Source organism: Diabrotica virgifera, chromosome 2 (assembly GCF_917563875.1).
Source record: "Diabrotica virgifera virgifera chromosome 2, PGI_DIABVI_V3a".
Classification (NCBI taxonomy): Eukaryota; Metazoa; Arthropoda; class Insecta; order Coleoptera; family Chrysomelidae; genus Diabrotica; species Diabrotica virgifera.
In genome coordinates, this window is record NC_065444.1 from 76,124,646 (window position 1) to 76,143,008 (window position 18,363).

The 18,363-nt window shown below is 34.5% G+C and overlaps 1 protein-coding gene across 2 annotated transcripts in view; it reads left to right on the forward strand.

The window, feature by feature from the left end:
- The window catches only part of LOC114334512 (palmitoyltransferase ZDHHC8), a 102,151-nt gene that overhangs the window by 68,030 nt on the left and 15,758 nt on the right, over nt 1-18,363 (forward strand). For both annotated transcript variants that reach the window (XM_028284563.2, XM_028284564.2), the window contains exons 7-8: nt 2,061-2,215; nt 10,985-11,197. In XM_028284563.2, coding sequence (XP_028140364.1) covers nt 2,061-2,215; nt 10,985-11,197 — 368 coding nt within the window. The remainder of the gene's footprint in view (nt 1-2,060; nt 2,216-10,984; nt 11,198-18,363) is intronic.

Genomic DNA, 18,363 nt, shown 5'->3' on the forward strand with positions numbered 1-18,363 from the left:
ACCTTTTTTGGTTTCGTTCAAAGCTTCGATGAATATTCTTTCAGAGTAAAGATTAAAAATTAGGGAGGACAAAATGCAGACTTGCCTCACTCCACGCATGATTTTCACATATTAGGTGTGTTCACCGTCAACTCGGAAGTTTGCAGTCTGATTCCAGTAAATATTTCTAATTATTTTCAGATCTTGGTTATTACTTCCTGCTTTCTTTTCAGCTTTTTATTAACAGCTTCACTGTTCAATTGGTAATTATACAAAGGGTCTACATTCTACCACATCCAATACTATTTTAATATTAAATATCATGTAACTGCAGTAAATATCGATTTTTATTATCACTAAATAGTCTTTTCAGCGTTTTTCTAAAAACAATAATTTTAACGGTCACATATGATCATATACCCATGACATAATTAGCATATAAGCAAATCACATATGATTCAATGAATGCGCTTCGCAATTAAAATCTAGAGTTTATTTAAACAACTAATTAAATTTCGACAGCCCTAGCTTTTCACCGACCTTCAAGTGATTTTACATCAATTGATTTTGAATTTTGAGTCTATACTTTCCCAAATTTAATAAAATTTGTGATTTTTTATATTATCTAATCGTTGTTTTATTCAAGTCAAGCATAGCCACATCTTTATAGTAATAACTTTTCAGTTTCATTTTTAAGTACATCTAAAAAGGTACTACCTACATAATTTAATTTATTCATACCTTACAGTGTGAATTTTTAAAGTGGTTAGGTAATATAGCAAATTTTATTATTTATAAAATTCTTTCATACAGCATGACTTGCTCGAAAACCATTTAGATACCTTTTCTTTGTAATATCTATAAATTAATAATTTTCCCATTTCTATTTTACTCCCATTTCTATTTGTATGTAATATTTTTTAAATAACTCAAAGGCCCATTTCGCCGATTCAAGTTTATATAGGCAACCCAAATTACACGGCGCAAAGTAGTGGGTCAGGATTTAGACAGAATCGAACTGGTTGGGCGAAATTTGACTTTTACATAGCTTGTAAATTCTCGTATGGATTACCTTTAGGAACAATTTTAGGAGATGACTCATCGGGCTTATCGTATCTTCGCATTTTTTGGCATGCCCCGCGCACTCTAATAAAAAATATGTAATCGTATTTATTTTCCTTCCATTTTGCCAGAGGCGCTGATGTCGGCATTGTGATTGGTGGAACATGACTTTTGACAAATCCTGCGCTATCTGTGAATCTGTGTTCAGTGTTCGTGTTCGTTCGTTCGTTGTCGTTCAGTTATTTGTTATTTTATATGGTCGGTTATGTGATGTGTTTGTGTCACCATAAAAAGTTGATATTCAGTCGTGTTTTTTGATATTTTTGTTATTTTGTAATCGAGTACCTTTTTAAAGGTAAGTTTTTCTGATTGTAGGTACTCTTTATCCAACAGTTTTAAAATACACACTTTATTTCGCGTTTTGTTGTTAAGTCTAATGGCTCCGTTCAGCTGTTGTGTGCAGACGGTGAAAAAATTCAACAAGTAAACATTTATTTAATCCAAATTAAATACTCATATTTCTATGTAAAATGTCACATTATTGTATAAATAAATAATTAAGCAACAAAAGTTGTTTGTGTTTTACCTTTATTGTCCACTTGAATAAAATAATATTAAATATTGGAAGTACCGTATGGAGTTTATGATGTACCTAGCATGGAGGCTAGATTACGCTACCCTTCCTATCCAATCAACAACAAGAACGTTTAAAATTTCACACCTATCATGTCGAAGCTACAGACCACTTATGTGGAGGCCAGATTTGTAATATCCTTCCAACTAACCAGGTGCTGAAATACGTGACATATTTTTGCAAGGGTAAGATCGCATTCTACCCAATCACACAACACTTTTTTCTATGTTTTTTGGCTCCTGTTTTTTTTTGGAAGTGCAATAAACTCAGACTTCAGCCACTCTGTTGGTATTTCTCCAGAGTTGCATATGTTGTTGAATATCTTTGTGATTATTGCTATTGATTATAAACTTTTTAATTATAAACTTCATTAATTTCTTTGTAGATGTCACCGGGTCGTGATGGATGTGAATTAGACATGGAGCCGTCAGCGTCCCAATCCCAAGACTGTGAACCGACACCTCCACTACAGAGGCACGGTTCAAAAAGCAATTTCTTCCTACCGTCGGCCGGAAATACCGTCGATGGTGAATCTCCTAGGTAAGTAAAGCCCTTGTCTGTATAACTTGTTGGAATGGGCATTATACACCCCACGTTTTGTCCTTATGACATTTTTTATTCCGAAATATTTACAGAGGACACCGCACACATCTTATGGAAAATGTATTGTCAATAAAACTCAATAATTTTTACATGAATAGATTCGTCTCGAAATTGCAATCATTTCATATCATTGCGCCAACTCTGAATTTTGATTAATAATTGCGTAAATGGTAATTATTAAAGTTATGGAAATCGCCTTTTTGAAGTCCATGAAACTGTCATATTCATAAATACTATTAGTCTAGTCGCTATTGAAAACAGCTTAACCGAGCGTGAGCTAAGCCGATTAGAGGAACTATACTGTCTTAATACCTTTACATTTGTACAGAACGTGTTCTGCCGTCTCTGTCATCAGCCTGACAATGTGCAATTCGCACTTTTTGTCAGTCCGATATTGTTGATATTCCCCTTGAGGCGACAGTGACCTGGTAGGAGACCTACGGTGGTAATAAGTAAATCACTTCTATTCATATCTAGTAGATCTTTGGATCTGTTCTTCGAAGGTTCATGTATAAAAACTTTGAGACCCATTTGTTCCTACCAGTGGTTACGTTTCATTCGTTCCTCCCATTTCGATATTTCTCTTTCGGTTGTGCTTCTTTCGACAACGACAAGTTCTGGGCCTATGAATGTTACTTTTGCCCATCCGTTTTTTCCTTCCCTTCAATACCAGTTTATTCAGGCACCCAAAGAAAACTTACGTTGAGCCTTTTTCCGATCCGAATCAGATGTTTTTTGTAGAGTTGTCCTTGCAGTTTCTCGTGAATAGTTTCTGCTGGCACATCTTCATAGCATAAATTTCCGCTTGGAAGATAGTAGAATGATTACTTGTGCTTTCATTAAGGCTTATCCTTTGTTTTTCTCCGTATACCCCAGCTCCCAACTCCTTATCACTTTTAGATAGAGCCGTCTGTATACCAGTGTTGATCTGCTATTGTGAGATTCATTTTATTCGATTCCCAATCACCTCTTCCTGGTAAGAGGACGGTAATCGGCTTTTTGAAATTACATTTAGGTTGCATTGTATCTGGCATCATTTCCAACTCTGGATGATTTTTAATTATCTCTGCCGATTTGATTCCGATATCCTTTTGCCTTGCTACCTGTCATCTTATCCGCCTTCTGTATGCTCCTACCTTCGCCTCCTTCTCCAACCAAATATGTAATGGAGGAAGGTGAAGCATAACCTCCATGGACGCTGTTAGGGTAGTCGACATCACTCCTATTATGATGAACCATGCTTGTCGTTGAAGCTTATTATTCAGCTTGTCTTTGGTGATCTTTTGTTGGAATTTAGATATTAGTGCACCCTTTACTAAAACAACTACCCTAAAAACTTACCACCACAATTTTACAAGAACTAGTGAATCAGAGGATAAGTTTAGCAAATTAACAACAGGGTTTTCGTACTAGAAGATCGTGTACAGATGCAATATTCATCACAAAAGCAAATAACTGAGAAATCACTAGAGTATAATAGACCAACATTTCTATGTCTATACACTAAGCATCAAAATTAACGCACCACCTTAAAAATGGGACATTTTTTATGTCTCGTATTTCCTAAACCTGTTGTCCTATTTGAGTGATTTTTTTTAGGATTTTATAGCTTTATTCTTCAAGAATATTGATGTAATAATATTATTGTTAAAGAGGTAAGTGGTATTGTATACCGGGTGTACCAATGATAGTGTGTTTTTTCCTTAAAGTTTGGAAAGTTTGGAATATTCTAGCGTATATAAAATATTGAAATTAAAACTTAACTGTAACCTTAGAGAGCTCGCAAACCAAAGCAATATCCCTACATCGCATAACATACATTTCGGAAAGATACGGACTGGTGTCACATCTGGTTTTCGGTGTTCCGAATTCCACCGAAAGTCACCGAAGATTCACCGAAAACCAGATGTGACACTCAGTGCGTATCTTTTCGCAGTGCATGCCACATGCGATGTAGAATATTGCTTCGGTATGCGAGCTTGCTTAGGCTTGGATAATAAAAAGGTTAGGTACTTTAACAACTAACAATGTTATTTATCAATACCGGGTGTTTCTAAATAAGTGCGACAAACTTTAAGGGGTAATTCTGCATGAAAAAATAATGACCGTTTGCTTTATAAACATATACATATCCGCAAATGCTTTGTTTCAGAGATACGGGATGTTGAATTTTTTCTTATAAACTGACGATTTATTTATTGCTCTAAAACTGGTTGAGATATGCAAACGAAATTTGGTAGGTTTTAAGAGGTAGTTATTGCGCATTTTTTGACATACAATTAAGAATTTTATATTCACCATTGGCGTGCATACGGGTATAAACATTTTAGATAAATCCCGTATGCACGCCAATGGTGAATATAAAATTCTTAATTGTATCTCAAAAAATGCGCAATAACTACCTCTTAAAATCTACCAAATTTCATTTGCATATCTCAGTCGGTTTTAGAGCAATAAATAAATCGTTAGTTTAGTATTAATTAATTTCAATTAATGTAGTATTAATTTAATGGAATATTAATTTCAATATTTTATATACGCTAGAATATTCCACAGGGTGTTCCAAACTTTGAGGAAAAAACACACTATCATTATTACACCCGGTATACAATGACACTTACCTGTTTAGCAATAATATTATTACATCGATACTCTTAAAGAATAAAGCTATAATTTACTAAAAAAAATCAGTAAAATCGGACAACAGGTTTAGGAAATACGAGACATAAAAAATGTTCCATTTTTAAGGTGGCGCGTTAATTTTGGTGCTTAGTGTATAAGACTCAAAGATGTAATCCATCTTCTGTATAATAGAGAAGTTCCCCTAGATATCTTAGAAACCATTGAAAACATCTACCAAAACAGCAAAATGGAAGTCAGAATAGATGGACTACTTACACAAACTATACATATAGGCAACGGAATAAGGCATGGGAGCTCATTGAGCCCTATTTCTTCTCATTCTTCAATTTAATCATGGATGAAATCATCAAAACTGTTTACAAAAGCTACAAATACAGAAGCATACAGAATGGGAAAGAAATAAAGTAAAAATACAGTGTTACACAGACAACGCAATATTGATAGCCCAAGATGAAGATAGTCTTCAAATATTAGTCCACAGATTTAACATAAGAGCAAGAAAATTCAATATAAAAAAAATAAAAACCTTATCTTCTAAAAGGTATATTTAAAAGCCCTAAAAAGGGCTATATCACAACAAACGTTTTCGGAATCAATAGTCCACCATCAGTGTTATCACAGGTTTACATGCTTTAAACCACCAAAATACATGGGTAAAAACCCTTAAGTTGTTTTTGAACAGTTGAGGTTACATTATATTATTTGATTTTAAAGGATGTTAAAAGTATTTCCAGAGTAACCCCTGGCATCACATGACATCAACCATATTATTGGTTGGAAATTTGTAGGTAGGACCTTACATGGCAGAGTTTAGGTGACAACAAGGGTTGTAACATGCCATGTATTCTTTTTCTCATGATCATCTTTCAGTGCGTCACAGTTTTTCGAAGAAAAATTGTATGTGACAGAAAAAAGGCACGTCCGTGATTACAGACATTTACAACATTTATTCTAGTTATTCTAGTTGTCGATAGATGGCGTCATAATAAAAAAATATATTTTTTTAATTAGATAATAATATTACAAATATAATCTGTATAATTTATAAGACTATACAAATCAAAGAAAATACCATTTTATAAATGCAAGAAACACATTTGATTTGTTTTTATTCCAAATTGAAAATAAAATGTGGCAACTGTCAGATTTAACTAAAATGTCATGTTAGAATAAATGTCATAAATGTGTATTATCACGGACTTACCCTTTTTCCTATCATTTGTTACGCACTGAAAAATGCTCATGAAAAGGACAGTAACAGAGGAAACTCTGCCATGTAAAGTCCTACCTACAAATCTCCAACCAATATGGTTGATGTCATGTGATGCCAGAGGTTAATCTGGAAATATTTTTAACATCCTTTAAAATCAAATAATATAATGTAACCTCAACTGTTCAAAAACAACTTAAGGGTTTTTAACCATATATATTGGTGGCTTAAAGCATGTACACCTGTGATAACACTGATGATGGAATATTGATTCCGAAAACGTTTTGTTGTGATATAGCCCTTTTTAGGGATTATATATAAATGAATATACCTTTTACAAGATAAAATTTTTATTTTTTGTGATTTATGGTATACAGCCAGTTACAGGAATTTTTTTTGTGGTATTTTTAGAATTCAATATGGCAATCTCATCTCAGAAAACTAAAACAATAGTAACTAACAAAGAACCAATCATATGTAAAATAGAAATTGACGGCATCAGTATTGAACAAGTAATATTAATAAAATACTTTGGTATTACACTGTCCAATTACGGGGACCTGGACAAAGAAGTGAGAAATCAAGGACAAAAATAGCAAATAGACTGGCAGAATGCTTTAATAACCCTATATTGCGAAACCGACATATTAACACTGAGATGAAGTCAAGAATTTATAAAGCCAGTGTAAGACCAATAATGACATATGCATCAGAAACAAGACCCGATACAGCCACAATACAAAGACTACTGGAAACGGCAGAGATAGGAGTACTTAGAAGAATTACAGGAAATACACAGAGATCGAAAGTGGAGTGAAGATATCAGAAGACAATGTAACGTACAGTGTAACGAATGGAACAACCACATCAGCAGAATGGGAGAGACCCGTGTGGTGAAAATAGCCAGAGATAAATCACCAATCGGCAAAAGAATAGGACGACCATGCAAAATATGTGACAAACTTCCATAGAGATATCAATCCGCCGATGAACAAGCAGAATTGCGTATAAAGGGAAAGAAGAAGAATATACAGGGTGATTGATTAGTAGGGTAAAGCTCAATAGCTCCGCTATAGTAATAGATTTTTTTTTTTTTTTTTTTTTATTTATTAAACACCAATAAGATGCTTAAGAACATTACAATCTGATCAAATAATGTGATCAATGAGCAACTTATTTCTAACCTAAATTACTACTAAAAAACTTCAGACTAAGGACAAACTCGATAGTACCCCCTAGGTTCTGTTAATATATTGCACAAATTTTAACTTGTACCATCACTTGCACCGTGCACTATTTTTCACTTAACTAACTCGAAGGGTTTCTTCCTCTTGAGTCTTCTAGCTAGATCCGTGTTGTCGAGGAGCTGGATGGCCTCAACATTGACGTGTTGAAGAAGTCGTTGTTCGTGACTCTTGGCAAATTTTTCTATGGTCTTGTTAACAGTATCCATGTCTAGGTCCCTATGGAGATCACTGTTCCTATAGTACCATGGAGCGTTGACAATGCTCCTTAGCACTTTGTTTTGGAATCGTTGAATGATAATTAAATTTGTATTACTAGCGCAGCCCCATAGTTGGATGCCATATGTCCATATAGGTTTTATAATCTGTTTATACAAAAGTATTTTATTGTAGATTGAGAGAGTGGATTGTCTTCCCAATAGCCAATACATTTTTTTATACTTCATGTTAAGCTGTTCTCGTTTCTTTTTAACATGGGCCTTCCAGCGTAGCCTAGCGTCTAGTGTAATACCCAAATACTTTGCGGTGTCGGCATATGGTATCTGAGTATTATTTAAGTTAACAGGAATGTATTGATTTTTCTTGTTTGTAAAATTTATATGCACTGACTTCATTTCGTTTAATTTAATTCGCCAGCGTTTAGTCCACTCGTTAAGTCTGTTAAGAGATATTTGTAATTTTCTTGCTGCTTCTTCATGGTCTTCACCTACGGCTAAGACGGCAGTGTCATCAGCAAAGGTAGCTATTGTATTATGTTGTACTTCAGGGATATCACTAGTGTATAATAGGTATAGGACCGGTCCTATCACACTACCTTGTGGTACTCCTGCATTGATTTCCTTTAGTTCCGAGTAGGCTTCTTCTTGCTTAACCCTAAAAACTCTCTCTGATATATAAGATTCCAATAATTCTCTGTATTGTCTTGGCAAAATCCTGCTTAATTTGTACTTAAGTCCTTCGTGCCATACCTTATCAAAAGCTTGCGCTACGTCGAGGAAGACAGCTGAGCAAACTTTCTTTCCTTCTAGCGACCTCTCTATTATATCCGTTATTCTATGGACTTGGTCGATAGTTGAATGACTTTCTCGAAACCCAAACTGGTGTGATGGAATTAGAGCCTTAGCATCTATGAGAGGTTTCAACCTTTTCAGCAAAAGCTTCTCGTACAGCTTTGAAATTACGGGTAGCAATGAAATCGGTCTGTACGATGATACTGTATTTGGTTGTTTTCCAGGTTTAAGGATCATTATGACCTCAGCCACTTTCCATATCTTGGGAATATATCTTAATCTGAACGAGGCATTTATGAGATATGTCAGTTTTACTATGGCTTTTCTAGGAAGTTGTTTTAAGATTTCCCCAGTAATTAAGTCAAACCCAGGTGCTTTCCTGGGATTGATGTTTGATTTAATTTCGTCGGCCACTTCTTTTGGGGTGACTAGTTTAATTTCACCTTCTTCCTGTGTGGCATTTTCCCATTGCAGTGTGTTATCACCTTCATTTGGCTGGAATGTTTCCTCGAGATATTCAGCAAATTTATTAGCCTTCTCTAAATTGCTTTTTGCCCAGCTTCCATCATAGTAATAGATAGCAATAAAGTTAATAACAAAAATTTTAGCCACCTTTGAGCTTCACATTACAAAATTAGTTAGAATGTTACAGGGTGTTCGATAACACAGTGGCAGACCTAACTTATGTTTTTTTTTAAATGGAACACCCTATATTTTATTTTATATTCGAAATCCTGTTAACTTCTCCATCACAAAAATATAAAGGTTTGTAATGTTATACAGGGTATTTACAATGTTATAACCAATTTTGTATGAAAATCGTAACAAGTTCAACTCCCTGTATAAATAAAAATAAGCACAACAACAATGGTTTATTAATGCCATATTTTTTTATTTATTGTCAAAATTTTTAATAATTATTGATACTGCTAATTTTATTTATATCAAATACAGGGTGAGTCAAAACGCAAGTACATTATTTTCTCAGTAATGTTAAATGGAACACCCTGTATTTTATATCATTATTGAAAAGTAACATTAACGTACTTTAATTTTTATATAACATTCCCTATGCCCAAATTTATTAGTTTTCGAGATATTTTCATTTTTCAGAGCAAATTATTTTAGGTGTTTAAATTTATCTAAATTTTAAGTAAGCCATGACTGAATTGACAATTGAAGATTACCGATTATCAATCCGGTAATCATTGTAACACAACACTGTAGCAAATAAAGAAATAAAAATAATTTATTAGTAATACATTTTACAAACAAAAACACAACCACTACATGCAACATTTTTGAAACAATTAAAAACTATCTTTTTATGTAAATGCAACAAATAAACAAAGAAAATTAGTAATAAATTTTACAAAAAAACACACAAAATACAATATTTTATGAAGACAATTAAACACTACTTTTGTATGTAAATGTGACAATGTAACAAATAAATTATAACGAAACATAATTTATCAGTAACACATTTTGCAAAAAAACATGTTTGAAAAAATTAGAAGCTACTTTTAATACAATATTTTTAATATTTAATTACATAAGGTGTTCAAAATTATCTCCTACCAGATTTATGTACGCCTAAAAACGATCATTGAATGAGCTACTTACTCTACGGAGCATTTGTAAATTAACACATCGAAATACACTTTGTATTCTATTTTTCATCTCATCCCTTGTTGTTGGAGGTATTTTATAAATTTTATTATTAACGTAACCCCAAAAAAATCAGTCCAGTTTATTAAATTCTGGTGATTTGGGTGGCCACGCTACTGGTCCATTGAAAAATGAAAATATCTCGAAAACTAATAAATTTAGACATAGGGAATGTTATCTAAAAATTAAAGTACGGTAATGGTACTTTTCAATAGTGATATAAAATACAGGGTGTTCCATTTAAAATTACTGAGAAAATAATGTACTTGCGTTTTGACTCACCCTGTATTTGATATAAAGAAAATTAGCAATATCGACCATTCTTGAAAATTTTGATAATACGTTAAAAAATATGGCATTAATAAACCATTGTTGTTTTGCTTATTTTTATTTATACAGGGAGTTGAACTTGTTACGATTTTCATATAAAATTGGTTATAACTTTGTAAATACCCTGTATAACATAACAAACCTTTATATTTTTGTGATGGAGAAGTTAACAGGATTTCGAATTTAAAATAAAATATAGGGTGTTCCATTAAAAAAAAACATAAGTTTGGTCTGCTACTGTGTTATCAAACACTCTGTAACATTTTTAACTAATTTTGTAATGTGAAGCTCAAAGGTGGCTAAAATTTTTGTTATTAACTTTTATTGCTATCTATTACTATAGCGGAGTTATTGAGCTTTACCCTACTAATCAATCACCCTGTATTAGTGCTCCATACGTTACATAGGTTTCAGGCATATATAGCCAGTACATATGTTTGGGTTTCAAACCCCTTGTTTTCCCACCTTAGGACCTTGTTCGGGGAACTCTATCTAGCACTTGTGTTTGTATTCCTTTTTGAGCCCAAGCACAACTTCGTCCATTCTTATTGATCATTGATCAATTTAGTGAATAAATATTGTTAATACATTATTTCAGACACCCAACGCAGGTGTTACCTACTCCAGGGCGTCCTATGACGCATTATGCTCGAAGTAGTCCCCACCCCCGGCCGCGGGGTCTCGACCCGAACCGCAGCGGAACGCCCGACGTGTTGGGTGGTCAACCGCAGCGGCCGTCGCCCACTATGCAGCAGAGAATCAAGGCGTTGGGCGTGCCGACTCCTTTGACTCTTTCGACTCCAGTTAGAAGGTGAGTTTTTGGTGTATACCGCCGACGAAAAGACAAAATAGACTTTGTGTTAATGTGCCTTCATTGATAAATGTACTAGCACATTTCAAACTAATTTTATACTTTTATTAAAGTGTTTCATTATGGAAAAGTGGTGGGGTTGTAGTTGCCGATATTTTATATAACAAATAAGTTTTAGTTTGTACTTTTAATAACGTTAAGACGTAATAGTTAACTTCGTTACTTGTTAAATTACCCACACCGGTAACTTAAAAACATTAAAAATAATTAAGCAGTACCTCATGCACTATTTCTAGGAAATATTTCTATACTTGGCAACAGTGCAAGAATCACAACCTATAGTTTCTTATAATGAAAAGTACCTCTATAATGTGACTTGAGAAGTAATCCTCCTCTATCTTTTCTCCTTCGTAAGGATGTAGGAGACAAGAATGATTTGTTAATTCGTCAAATACAAAGTCAAACCACAAATTGCAAAACAAAATTTATTTAAAAAATTTCAGGACGCGTTCCGACGTATGTCATCTTCAGCTTTATAAATATTAATTTGTAAAAAAAAAACAATAAACATAAACCTGTCAATATTAGACAGATTAAGTCAACAAGCATGTTTATGCTTATAAGGCAATACTGCCTGTGTCTTTTATTCTGCCCCTAAGTTGTCGTTCCATCTTTTCCTTGGGCGTCCTATACTTCTTTTGTCTAACGGTGACTTGTCCCTGGCTATTCTTATTATCCTTGATTCAGACATCCTGCTTATGTGTTGATTCCACTCTTATTTTCTGTTCTTTGCCCAGGTATTTATATTGTCTACCCCACATATACGTCTGATTTCCTCACTTCTTACCCTATCCTGTAGTCCTTTTCCAGCAATCATTCTTAAGATCTTCATTTCGTTAGGGTATTTTAAAATATACCTTTTACAACAAATCTAGTAATTTTTTTTCTTCATTTCGTTGGTCTCCAGATGTCTTTGTTTGTTTGCTTGTGCCTGGTCTTGTTTCGGCCGTGTAAGTCATAACTGGCCTAATAACTAATAACTGACTTATATTTTAGGGCCTTTGTTTCCACTCTTAAGTGGTTGTGTCGTTTAGGCATCCTGCCGTACTACTGGCTTTAATTATTTGGTTTTTATCTCTTCTTCGATATTGTTGTCGGCTGATAGATTACTTCCCAGGTATTTGAAAGTCATTACTTGTATAATTTGATTGTCTAACTCCACATATACATACTAATAGTAATTGCATAAATATAAATATAGACAAGGTTAGACAAGGAGACCCAATGTCACCTTTTTAATACGGTGCTTCTTCTTCTTTAAGTTCCATCTTCTATCGAAGGTTGGAAATCATCATAGCAATGCGGACCCTGTTGACTGCCGCTCTAAATATCTCTGCACAATACGGTGCTAGAACATGCTTTTAAGAATTTGGATTGGATGACAAAGCGAATAAAAATAGATGGAGAATATCTAAACAACTTACGTTTTGCCGATGATATAGTCATAATAGCTGAGGATCTGGGAATGGCAAGAGAGATGGTAAAGAAACTACTAGGAAAATGCAGGTTAAATATAAACATTTCGAAAACTAAAATAATGACAACTTTGGTACCCAACCAGAACATCAGTATTATATTGGTGGGAAGAAATAGAAATAGTAGATAAATATAAATACCTAGGATATGAAATTATGATTGGCAGGGATAATCAGGCTCATGCACTGAAGAGAAGAATCGGTCTTGGTTGGGAAGCATATGGAAAACTGAGAGAAAATTTTAAAAGTGAGCTGCCCACATACCTAAAGAGAAAAGTATTTGAACAATGCGTCCTCACAGTGTTGGCATACGGAGCAGACACACTTACCTTAACACAAGCCTCTCTCCCACAACTCGTAAGTGAATGACTTTCCATGACTGACGTCTTGGAAAGGATTGCCAGACTAAAATTGAGACGAGCAGGACACAGCTATAATGACAGATAGACGATGGACAACGCAGCCACTCTTCCACTCTCTTTTAATTTTAGACTCTGTATCCGTTTTTTTTTATTAAGAACGTTATGTATCCTAAAATCTTTCTTAAAGTTATGTATTCTTACACATTTCAGATGTACTTCTCCTAATTTTTATAAATCTGAAAATGGCATACGTCGAAACGCGTCCTGAAATTTTTAAATAATTTTTTTTACAATTTGTACTTTCACTTCGAGATTAACAATTATTGTTATTGTTTGCACCAACGCAAAAGTATTCATATTTCAAGTACTAAAATGTTCAACGACCAACTAAATACGCCAAAATAATATGATAATCCTCCATTATCTGTCCCATAGGAGCATGCTTAGTAGTATTTTCAGGGTTGCCAAGTTGTATGTTTAATCAGTGAACCTTCTACAAAATAATTAGAACGTGATAATTTTTACTCTCTTCGATGAAGGCTATTGAGCTACTTAAAGTCTATTTTGTTTTGTCGTCGGTCGTCTAACAGCACGAACTATGTAGATTTTATTTTTGTTGAAACAGTGGACAGTAGAGATTGCAATAAAGGTGTATTGCTGTGTTCTTTGTGTAATAAAAACTGTTTTGTTTGTTTTAAGTGCAACAAAAGGCGTTTGACTATCTTATTTATCTTTTACTAACACTAGTACGATTTCGGTGTTTGGAAAATGGTTTTACTCGCAAAAAGGGACGAGACAAAATGTACAATTATTAAAAATTGGAGAGAAGAAATATTGCTTGCATTATATTTTTGTATAGTTTATTTGTTTCTAACAATATAAGAGGGTAGTTTGACATTAATCTCTCTCAAGCACAATATTTTTATCATTGATCTCATTTATTTTTCCACCTTTTTCTCCCTTCCGAAGAGTAATTTTGCTTGAACTTTGCTAACTGTGACTCAGAAATATATGTTTCATAATTAATATATCAGTAATGTACATAATTAATGAGACAGGAGACTGGAAGCAGTTGTTTCTTCAGTTTTTTGTAATTTCCAAGGAGTAATCGTCATTACTTGCATGTTTTCTCCCGAGTAGAATATTAGCTAATTTTTCTTTTTAATATTCCCTTCTCCCTTTCATCTTATTTCTTGTATTTGCTAGTATGTCGATTCTGTATCTTTGCATTTCTCTTGCTTCCTCTTACATTTTCGCTGGTGTCAATAATATTTGAACATTCTAGGATCCTAGTTTTACTCTATTTTTCTTCTTGCTTTTTCTTTTTTATCACTTTTTCTTATGTTTGATTCGTTCTTCTCTTTCAGTTCTCTTTCAGTTTCACCATCATGTTTCCATCATCATTTACTTCAGTTTTTTTACAGTCTTTAAATCCCACAGACCCTTTTTTCCATATTCCTTAGACGGGTCGTTTTAGTGATACGAGTAGTTTGTTCTTTGCTGTGCTCTACTTTTACATAAAATCCCTGTTTTTGTCTTCACACCAGTATTTTTTGTAGTCTTGGTACTTTCCGCCGTGTTTTCTAATCCATTTTCGTTACTTCCCGGTATCAGTGTATTATGTTCTTCCACTAGGTTTTCTTTGAGGTGATTTAATATTCACAGTTTCTTTTGTGCTTCGCAGCTGTTTGGCTCCAAAGACATCCATATTGAAGGAAAGTTAAAAATATATAAAACCATCCTACGACCAATAGCAACATATGGCGTAGAAACATGGATCATGACAGAAAAGAGAAGAAGTTTTTTCCTAGACGAATGAAAGCGGAATGTGACTGCATATTGTAGAGTAGAGTCCTTTTCGCTTTCTATATTGTCGTCTCTTGTTCTTATAAATTGTAAAAGGCAGAGATTAAGGATGTACCAGAAAGAAGTCCCAACAATAAAAGTTTTCAGATTTAAATAAATATTTACCATTTTAATTTTTATTATAATGGTGAATTCTGTATCCTGAGGTAAAATGTTCCGGAAGTAAAATGAGCCTCCATTCGGATCTCCGGGTGAGGACTATCTCAGGGGGAACACCATTGCAGGTTAGAAAAATCAGGATAGGGTCTTGGAATCTTGGTAGTCTTACAGGTAAGAGTCTGGAGTTAGTGGATACGCTCAAACGAAGAAGAGTTTAAATTGCTTATATTCAAGAAACTAGGTGGAAAGGACAAAGGGCGAAAGAACTAGGTGATGGATATAAATTGTGGTATGTAGGGAGTAGTAACACTAGAAATGGAGTTGGTATAATTGCTGATAGTGAAATGAAAGATAACGTAGTAGAAGTTTTAAGAACGAGTGATATAATGATGTCAGTGAAATTTGTAATTGATAAAGAGGTATTGAATGTTGTATGTGTGTATGCTCCTCAAACAGGGCTGGGTGAGAATGAAAGAAGAGCTTTCTATGACCAATTAGGAGACGTAATGAGTGATATTCCAGCAGAGGAGAAAGGTATAATAGGAGGTGATTTCAATGCACATGTGGGCCAAGCCAAGGATATGAAGCAATACATGGGGGATTAGGCTTTGGAACTAGAAATGAAGCTGGAGACGACATGCTAGAATTAGCAACAGCATTGGATATGGCGATTGTTAACACATTCTCTAAAAAGAGAGAAACTCAACTTATTACCTACAAAAGTGGACATCAATCGCAAATAGACTACTTCATGATAAGGAAAGAAGACATACGTGAATGCAAGGACTGCAAGGTAATAGTTAGTGAGACAGTAAGCCAACAATATAAGCTGCTTATAAGTGGTGGATGCTAAAAGATGAGAAGGAAGGTCTATTCAGGGAAAGAATAGTAGAAAAAATATGTTGGAACATGAAAGGAAGCCCTAACACAATTTGGAGAAAAATGGCCAATATTATTAGAGAGACGGCTATTGAAATACTTGGGAAAACGTCAGGAAAGAAGTTTGAGGATAAAGAGACTTGGTGGTGGTCAAATGAAGTACAAGGAAAAATAAAAGAGAAGAGAAAACTATATAAAAAGTGGCAAGAAACCAGATCGGACATAGATCTTCAAAACTATATGGTCGCCAAAAAGGAAGCGAAAGTAGCAGTAGCAAAAGCTAAAGCAGAAGCGTATTCAAACCTATACGATCAACTTGATACTAGGAGAGGCGAAGAAAAGATATATAAAATAACCAAACAGAGAGCAAAGAAAGCAAGATATTTTAGTCAGATTAGATGTATCCGAGATGAAAATAATAAAATACTAATTCACGAAAAGGATGTCAAAAAGAGATGGAGAAAGTATTTTGACAGTTTATTAAATGAAGAATTTGACAGACAGCCTGTGGAGTTAACGGAGACAGTAACAGCAATGGTTACCAGAATAACAAACGAGGAAGTGGCTCAAGCGCTTCAAAAAATAAAGAAAGGAAAAGCAGTCGGACAGATGATATTCCTGGGGAAGTATGGAAAGCATTGGGAGAGACAGGAATAAGTTGGCTAGCAGGTCTATTTAATAGAATTATGGAAGTTGGACAAATGTCAGACGAATGGAGAAGCAGTATATTAGTACCTGTCTACAAAAACAAGGGAGACATACAACAATGCACAAACTACAGGGCTATAAAACTACTTAGCCACACCATGAAAATATGGGAGAGAGTAATTGGTAGACGGATACGTGAAGAAACCGAAATGTCCGATAATCAATTTGGCTTTATGCAGGGCAGATCAACAACAGATTCAATTTTCATTGTAAGGCAACTGATGGAAAAATATAGGAATAAAGAGACCAACGCTCATATGGTATTCATTGATCTTGAGAAAGCATATGATAGAGTTTCTCGAGAGATTCTGTGGTGGTCACTCAATAAGAAAGGAGTCCCTGGCGAATATGTAAAGATTGTGAGAGATGTATGAGGGAGTAACGACTAGTGTTAGAACAGGTGTGGGAGAGACTGATAAATTTCAGGTGAAAGTAGGATTGCACCAAGGCTCGGTGCTTAGTCCTTATTTATTCTCATTAGTGTTGGACCAGATAACAGCGAAACTACAGGGTAGTATTCCATGGTGCCTAATGTATGCTGATGATGTAGTGTTGATAGGAAATAGTGAAAGAGACTTAGAACAAAAACTGGAACAGTGGAGACAAGCCCTGGAGGAAAAAGGTTTAAAACTTAGTAGGACAAAAACAGAGTATTTGGAATGTTCATTTAAAGATGGAGTTACTACAAATAAAATGGTATCTTTGGATGGTGAAATGATTGTGAAAAGCAATAGTTTTAATTACCTAGGATCGGTATTACAGAGAAATGGAGAAATATATGGAGATGCATGCAGTAGAATTAGGGCTGGATGGATGAAGTGGAAAGAAGCTAGTGGTGTGTTGTGTGACAGAAAAATTCCAATGAAGCTGAAGGGAAAATTCTATAAAACAGCCATAAGACCGGCTATGATGCACGGAACTGAATGTTGGGCAGTGAAAAAGAAAGAGGAACAACGAATGCATGTGGCGGAAATGAGAATGCTTAGATGGATGAGTGGAGTGACAAAGAAGGATAAAATTAGAAATGAGTATATTAGGGGAAGTCTAGGTGTGGCACCAATTGATGCCAAAATGAGAGAGCATAGGTTAAGATGGTTTGGTCATGTTCAACGTCGAGACGTTAATCACCCAATACGAAGAATAGCTGAAGTGCAGATTCCTGGAAGGAGTAGGAGAGGAAGACCAAAGAAGACCTGGGCGGAGACGATAAGGCAGGACATGTTGGTAAAGGGGATTAACATTGATATGACCCAAGATAGAATTGTGTGGAGAAATGCAATTAGGGAATTCGACCCCGCATAGGGATAAGGTAAAGAGAATGATGATGGTGAATTCTGTATCTGAGACTTTTCGCTTTTATACAATAAACCTTGTTAAGTCTTTGCTTGAGTCTTGAGTCTCTTTGTGTCTGATTTGTCGTATATCCTAGATTTCTGCAGTATATGTTTTATCGTCTTTGTTTGTTTTATTATAATTTAGATGTTTTGTGACCATTTTCTCTTGCTTCCTTTAAGTGCTGTTTAAGTATTTTTCTATGGTCGTGTATTTCCCTAAAGTAATCTTCACTTAAGTAAATGTCGGTTCATTTTCGTTTTTTCGATTGCTTCATTATTTCTGTACTTTTGGTACCGTTTTTAAGTTCCAGTGACGTAGTTCTCAGCTATTATCGTTTTGAGTTTTACATTTACATCTGTTTCAACTTGGATTTTAAGTGCAA